The sequence below is a fragment of the Sorex fumeus genome, unplaced genomic scaffold, assembly GCF_029834395.1.
Source record: "Sorex fumeus unplaced genomic scaffold, SorFum_2.1 ptg000151l, whole genome shotgun sequence".
NCBI classification, from domain to species: domain Eukaryota; kingdom Metazoa; phylum Chordata; class Mammalia; order Eulipotyphla; family Soricidae; genus Sorex; species Sorex fumeus.
In genome coordinates this window covers 3,927,111-3,933,941 of record NW_026606208.1, presented here as the reverse complement: position 1 = coordinate 3,933,941, position 6,831 = coordinate 3,927,111, and the positions used below count along the sequence as shown (strand labels likewise).

Here is a 6,831-nt window from a genome sequence, read left to right as displayed (position 1 = left end):
GGCTGATTCTGCTCCTAACCAGAACCACTGATCTACCTGCCTAGCTCTGAGGAAGAAATCTTTCCACTGGCCCTGTGTGTCATCTGCGCCACAGGAGGGAGTGACTGTGACCTCACCCGCCCCAGAGACCCCCAGCGGACCCCCACTTCCCCTCCCCTCAGTCTTTTGGCCCCACACTCCCACGGCAGTGGACACAATATGACATGTGGGAGCCGACCATCTTCTTCTTTGGCTCCCAGGATGTGGAACTGCTGTTTCCACGTGTGGTGATGGACAGCCCTTAACGCCATGGTCCTCATGGTTCTGGTGGTTTTCCTCCTGGCATTCTGCTATGAAAGACTCAAGGTGGCTTGCGTGGAACTTGCATAGGAGGCCTTCAAAGGTTCCCAAGCACAGGTGCTGAGCTGATCTCTCTTCATACATGCCACACTGTGGGTCATCCAAGTGTCCCTGAGCCATGCACTCACGCTCCCCTTCAAGATCTACAATGCCTGCTTCATCCTGGCTGTACTGGCAGGGGCTGGCACTGCATCGGAGACCCCCGCCCGGAAGGAGACCATGCATCAAAACGGATCCCGGACTTGGTAGACCCTTGCCATTAGCCTGGGCGGGCTCCCTGGCGTGGCAAGCATCTAGGTTCCAGGGCTCAAGGTGGGCCCATCTCCTCCACTGGCTCCCGGCTGTATACCTCTCTTCCTCAGCCCCCCTTAGTCCCCACCCAACCTGTATAACTTTTTGCTGTCACCTCTTGGGAATCGCCTTCCTAGGAAACACAGAACCCAAGTGTTGTAATAAAAAAAAGTTTGAGTCTTTGGCTCAGTCAGCAAAAAAACAAAAGCAAAACAAAAATAAAATTAAAAAAAAAAAAAAGAGGTTGACCTTAGGTCAGTTCCTTTGCCCCTAGGCTTCGAGAGTAGATCTGATGACAACAAAAACCCCGCCTACCTAACAAGCAAACAAACAGATATGCCATGTGTGGTGTGTGTGTGTGTGTGTGTGTGTGGAAATCAAAATCAGTGAAATGCCAGTCCGGGCCGCTTGGGAGGCCGTCAGCGTTAGGCCCGGTGCAAGTGGTGGCCAGGCCGCCTGCCAGGACTGTGCAATCCTCAGAGCTGGAGGGAATGTCAAGTGGTGCAGCCTGCTCGTCCTGGTGACACGAGTGCCCACAGTCCTGCCCTTTAGGCCCAAGAGAAATAAAAAAACATACGTTCCCCCCCCCCCAAAAAAAAAAGATGCACTCAGGAATGTTCAAAGCAGCATCACCTGTGATACACTCAAGAGTGGATGCCACCAGAAGGTCCATCAAGTGGGTAAACGGGAAGTGCTTTATCCCGACAACGGAAGAGAACTGGGGCAGAAAAAGAACGCAGTGTTCATACATTGTATTCGGATGGGCCCGGGAGCCCTGAGGGCCGTCAGATAGATGCAAAGCCACATCTTGTGCCAGTGTCTTGAGGTGGCATCCGCGGAATGGGAAATCTACAGATGCAGAGAGATCTGGGGTGGGGTGGGGGAGAGAGAATTAAGGGGAACGTTATTTTTGAGGGTTTTGCATATGGCAAGGCTCTGAACAAATCGCAGAGACAGGCTCTGGTGAATACTCCAAAGGGCACGGCTCGGAACCGCGGAGCTGAGCACTGGGTCTGGACCAATCTGCCTTACACACACCCTGCCTGGGCCGGGGAGCGCAAAGGAGAGCGCGCCAGGCTGGAAGGATGCACGGGAGCCGCCCGCCGAGGCTTTCCGGGTCGCGGGGCACGGGCAGGTGGGCCGGTTCCGTTTCCCAAGCAGCCCAGAACCGGGGCCGAACCGCGCCTCCTGGCCGGGATCGCCAGCTCCCGAGGCTTGGCCGGCTTGGGAGACCAGGCGCCTCCGTGCGCTCCCCGGGGCAGCCGGGGGTGGGGTGGGGGCGTGCGAGCGGATCCGGGGTGCGGGGCGGCGGGGGACCCCGGGAGGCGGGGTGGGGGGGGGGGATGCCCTGCCAGGCGGCGCTCCGCGGTCCTAAGCAGCACCCTCGGCACCCACCGGGCGCCGGCCCCGCCTTTCCGGGGGCGCGCGGGACTCCCCCCCCCCCCCCCCCCCCCCGGTGTCCGCAGGAGAAGCGGGCGGGGGCGGGAGATCGGGGCGGTGGGGAGTGAAAGGGGCGTCGCTCTCCGGGTGTCCCCCAACCCCCACGCCCGCCTGGGCCGCCGCGCACCCACCCACCCACCCATCCCCGCCTCCGGGAAGCGCCGCCCCCCGCGTCGCGCCCTCCCGGCTCCTCCTCTTCCCCTCGGCCGCCGCCCCGCCCCGCGCCAACGACCCAAACAGCCGCGGCTCCTGCGGCCGCGCGTGATCGCCGGCGCCCGCCGAGCCCCCGCGCGTCCCCCGCGTCCCCCCACGCGCCCCCCGCGCCCGGCCCCGCGCGCCCCCGCGCCCGCCCGCGCCCCCGGCCGAGCGATGCTGCTGCTGGCGGCCGCCTTCCTCGTGGCGTTCGTGCTGCTGCTCTACATGGTGTCTCCGCTCATCAGCCCCAAGCCGCTGGCGCTGCCCGGGGCGCATGTGGTGGTGAGTGACCCCCACCCCCGTCGCCGGGCCGCCCCCCCAGCCCAGCCCAGCCCAGCCCAGCGCAGCCCAGCGCAGCCCAGCGCAGCCCAGCGCAGCGCAGCCCGCCCGGCCCACGGCACCTGTCGCGCCCCCTCCCGGGACACGCGGGCGGCGGGGGCGCAGCGCTCGGGGTGCGGGCGTAGGAGTGGGGGGACCCGGCGGCGCCCCCGGACCACCCGAGACGCTCGGAAACTTTTGCCAAGGACACCGCGGTCGGGCGCGGGGAGTGGGGGGCCCCCCGCGCGCGGTGGTGGTTGGCGGGAGGGGGGACGGGGACGGAGGCGCCCGGCGGTGACTCACCTGGAGGGCGGCGCGGGGACGGGGCCCAGGTGCCGGTCCGCGCCGTCGGCGCCCGGCCGTGTGCGAGTCCCCCCGCTCCACCCCGGCAGCCCGCGGCCTCGTGCGGGGGCTGCGCTCCCACCCGGCTGTGCGTGGGGAACGCAGGGCCCGGCTGAGCCGCCCCGGAAGCCCCCGGCCCCAGACGCCCCTTTCCCCCTTTTTCCATCCCCACCTCCCTCTCCATCCCCGCGCCCCGCACCCGACCCCCGTGCCCCCCGTGGTGGTGCTCTCTCTCTCTCTCTCTCTCTCTCTCTCTCTGAGCCTCGGTGCGCCCAGGGCAGAACGGGCCTGAGGGGATGCTGGGGGTGGAGGAGGAGTGAGTGTCTGTCTCTTATCCCCATGCGCACCCATGTGCCCGGCGCGCTCAGGTGACACCGGCAGGCGCTGGATGGGAGAGGAGGGCCTTGCCTTCACCTGGGCTTGAAGCAAGTCCCCAGAAGCCGACGCGATTTTTTTTTTCCCCCGTGTACGATTAGTTGGATTAGCCGGCACCTCTCGCTTGCACTCCGCCCACCCCATTCCAGGTGCGCAACGTAGAGAGGAGAGTGAAGCCAAACTTTCCCAGCCGGCTAGAAAGTGTCACATCGGCCAAGGAACTCAAGCCACGGAAGCTGGGCTTGAAAAGTTGGAGAGAGAGAGTAGAGCGGGTAGGGCACTGCATGCCGCTGAGCGGCACTGCATCTGGTCCTCTGAGCCCTTGAGTAGCAGAGCCCAGGACACTGCCCGGTGTGCCCCCCAAAACCAGACCAACCAACCTCCATCAAGCATAAAACAGAAGCTGGAGTTTCTGGGAACTTGTTTAAAGGACACAGCTGGGTGAAAGGTAGCCAGCGTCCTGCAGCAGTGTGGACAAATCTGGCCCTGTGTTTGTGAGGATGTTGTATACTTAGTGACCCTCTCCGGCTGCTCAGCTACTGTGTCTCTTGGGACAGACCCAGAAGAAGGAATCCTTCTTTTCACCCCCCCTAGTTTCAATACCCCACTATAAATAATGTGAGGATGGCATGAATAATTCACATGATGTCACCATCTGTCTTCGTTCTTAATGTCCTCAGTGAGTGGCAGTGTAATTCTTTTTCTTGAGATTTGTCAGGACCCCACGGCCGGACTGAGGAGAAGGAGCCAATGTTTAGAATATCCCCGGCCCATGTAGAGGCATGAACACACTTAAGTCATTGCTATTTATTGTTTTATTTTTTTACAACAGTTCCCCGACATACTAGGGTTATCTTCCTAATTACAGTGGCAAAGACTATTGCGTGGCAAGTCTAACAGGGTACATAGGTAAATCAGCTGTTTTTTTTTTCAAACCTGCTTAACGAACTTAGTAAGAACCAGAAAATCAAGTTCTCCCCTCCCCCCACCACTTTCTTTTTCTTTAGGCCTGTAGGGCTGTAAACAGCTCTCCCCTCTTCTTCACACACCCCTGCAAATCAAATCCCTCTCTTGCCCTCCATGAGACTTGTGGAACTGTGGCTAAAAGAGAGAACCATGGAGACTATCTTCACTGCAGAGCGAAGGTGAGGGGAGCGAAGTTCTTAGCTGTTTTCATCAGTGTCCCTAATCTGGATTCAGTGATCCAGTGGTTAGCCCCCGTGCCGTTCATTCAAGAAGAGTGGCCTGGAGTGACTCCCATATTTCGAGGAAGTAGCTCACCTAGAGCTCACTTGACTAGAGGGCATTAGCGGAACGGAACCGCTAGCCCTCAGGTGAAGCCTTGCTCTTACTCTCACAACCGAACACTTTTTGTTGTTGTTGTTGTTGTTGTTTGGTTTCTTTGGCCTTGGGGCCCCAACTGGCGATGTCCAGAGGTTGCTCCTGGCTCTGCACTCAGGAATCACTCCTGAGGGGCTGCCGGGGATGGGACTTGGGCCGACCACATACAAGCCAAAGCGCCCTTCCGGGGGTCCTACCGCTGTGGCTCCTACACAGAGCTTGTCCGGGACCCTTTTGTGGTGTAAGTCATTCATGTAGCTGAATTACAGGCCAAGGAAAAGGGCAGCAAGAGGGATCGCTAATGAGCTACGCAGCGCTTGAGACCATAGCGCATAGAAGCCTCGTCACTTCCATTCACTCGCTGCGTAACAGGGCGTTTTTTTTTTTTATTTTTAAAAAATTTCTATTAGTGGAACACCATGAGGTCCAGTTGTAGACTTACAAATTTTTGTGCTTGGGTTTCAGTTACACAATGGTCAAGTGCCCATTCTCCATCATTTACTTTTTTTTTTAATTTTTGTTAGGGCTGGAGCGATAGCACAGCGGGTAGGGCGTTCGCCTTACAAGCGGCCAACATGGCCGACCCGAGTTCAATTCCTCCGCCCCTCTCGGAGAGCCCGGCAAGCTACCGAGAGTATTCGATATGCCAGACACAGTAACAACAAAGTCTCCAATGGAGACGTTACTGGGCCCGCTCGAGCAAATCGACGATCAACGGGAGGGCCTTTACCTTTACCTTTACCTTTTGTTAGTGAAACACCATGAGGTACAGTTGTAGATTTACAAATTTTTGTGCTTGGGTTTCAGTTGTACAATGATCAAACACCCATCCCTCCACCAGTGCCCATTTCCCACCACCACGGATCTCAGTATCCCTCCCACCCCCCACCACCCCCATTCCACCCTGCCTCTGTGGCAGGACATTCCCTTTTGTTCTCTCTCTCCTTTTGGGTCCTATGTTTTGCAAGAGAGGCATTGAGTGGCAATCATGTTTGGTCTAATAGTCTACTTTCAGCATGCTTCTCCCTCCTGGGAGGATCCTCCCAACACTCTTCATTTGGTGCTCCCTTCTCTATCTGAGCTCCCTTTTCCCCTAGAATGTGTGGCTGGCCTCCAAGCCATGGAGCAAAACTCCTAACAGGGCGTTTTAAAAGGCTTTGGTAGGGGGCATTTTATTTTTGGTGTAGGGACATCTCTCGGCACCATGGACATCAGTAAACACCTCGGCACCTTTTTCTGTTCCATAGTGGATGGCTATGGGCTTGGATAATCTGGTGGAAATGAGTTAAAGCGACTCCTGCCCTCCTCAGATAGCAAAGATTTCCTCAGTGGGGGTGACCCTAATTATGATAATGACTTTTTGTCAATAATTCGTCAATAATCCACCAAAGAAATATCTTTGCCAGTGGTGGGAAACCAAGGCTGAAGAGAAGTAGGGATGCCTTATCATCCCCCAGACATGGGGACTCATTGTTTAGGGGGACCTCAAGGTGCTTTGCTTCCATTTTGTTTGGGACCGCACCCAACCTATGCTTAGGAGTTACCCCTGGCTCTGTGCCTGAGAGACGGGCATACTCCCAGGGATGCTTGGGGGACTCCGCATCCCCTCCTAGAGGTGCGGGGTCCCCCACAGATTATGTACTAAACACTTGGGGATCTCTTTTCTCAGGATTCGAACATCCTGGTGTGGTGTCTCAGAGTGACACATTCCCAATATTTGCAGATGTTTTGCAGAGTTTCTGTGCAGCTGTTTGGTGTGGTGTTGTCAAGCCCTTGAGTTCTTTGACATAGATTTCTTAGGATCTTTTTGTAGTTGGCAGTACTGGGGGGGGGGGTGTTTCCCTGGCTCTGCCCACGCCTTCCCCTGACCCCCACCCCCAGTTGTGTTATATAATTTGTGTAGGGATTGCTAGTCATCAGTAATGTCAGTCATTAGCAACGTCGGGTTGCATTTGTCTGCTTAAGTTAAATCTATACGGAGCCCTTCCTCTTGCCAGGTACTGTGCTAAATGTAGGAATAGAGCTGGGAGCAGAAATAGAATCGCTGTTGGTGCAACAGCCTGCAGTCTAATCGCAGAGAAATGCATGACTGTTGAATAATAAGAGTGCGAGGAGGGGAAAACGCAGGGCAGAAAGGTGGGTTGGCGAGAGAATGGGGACAGCTTTTGAAGGCTTTCCTGAAGAAGGAAT

General features: G+C 57.3%; 1 protein-coding gene across 1 annotated transcript in view; it reads left to right on the top strand.

Annotated features, from left to right (window-relative positions):
- The first annotated feature begins 2,410 nt into the window (after positions 1-2,410).
- The window catches only part of KDSR (3-ketodihydrosphingosine reductase), a 41,507-nt gene continuing 37,086 nt past the window's right edge, over positions 2,411-6,831 (top strand). The window contains exon 1 of the mRNA XM_056106964.1: positions 2,411-2,547. Within this exon, the coding sequence (XP_055962939.1) occupies positions 2,440-2,547 (108 nt within the window). The 5' untranslated portion in view covers positions 2,411-2,439. The remainder of the gene's footprint in view (positions 2,548-6,831) is intronic.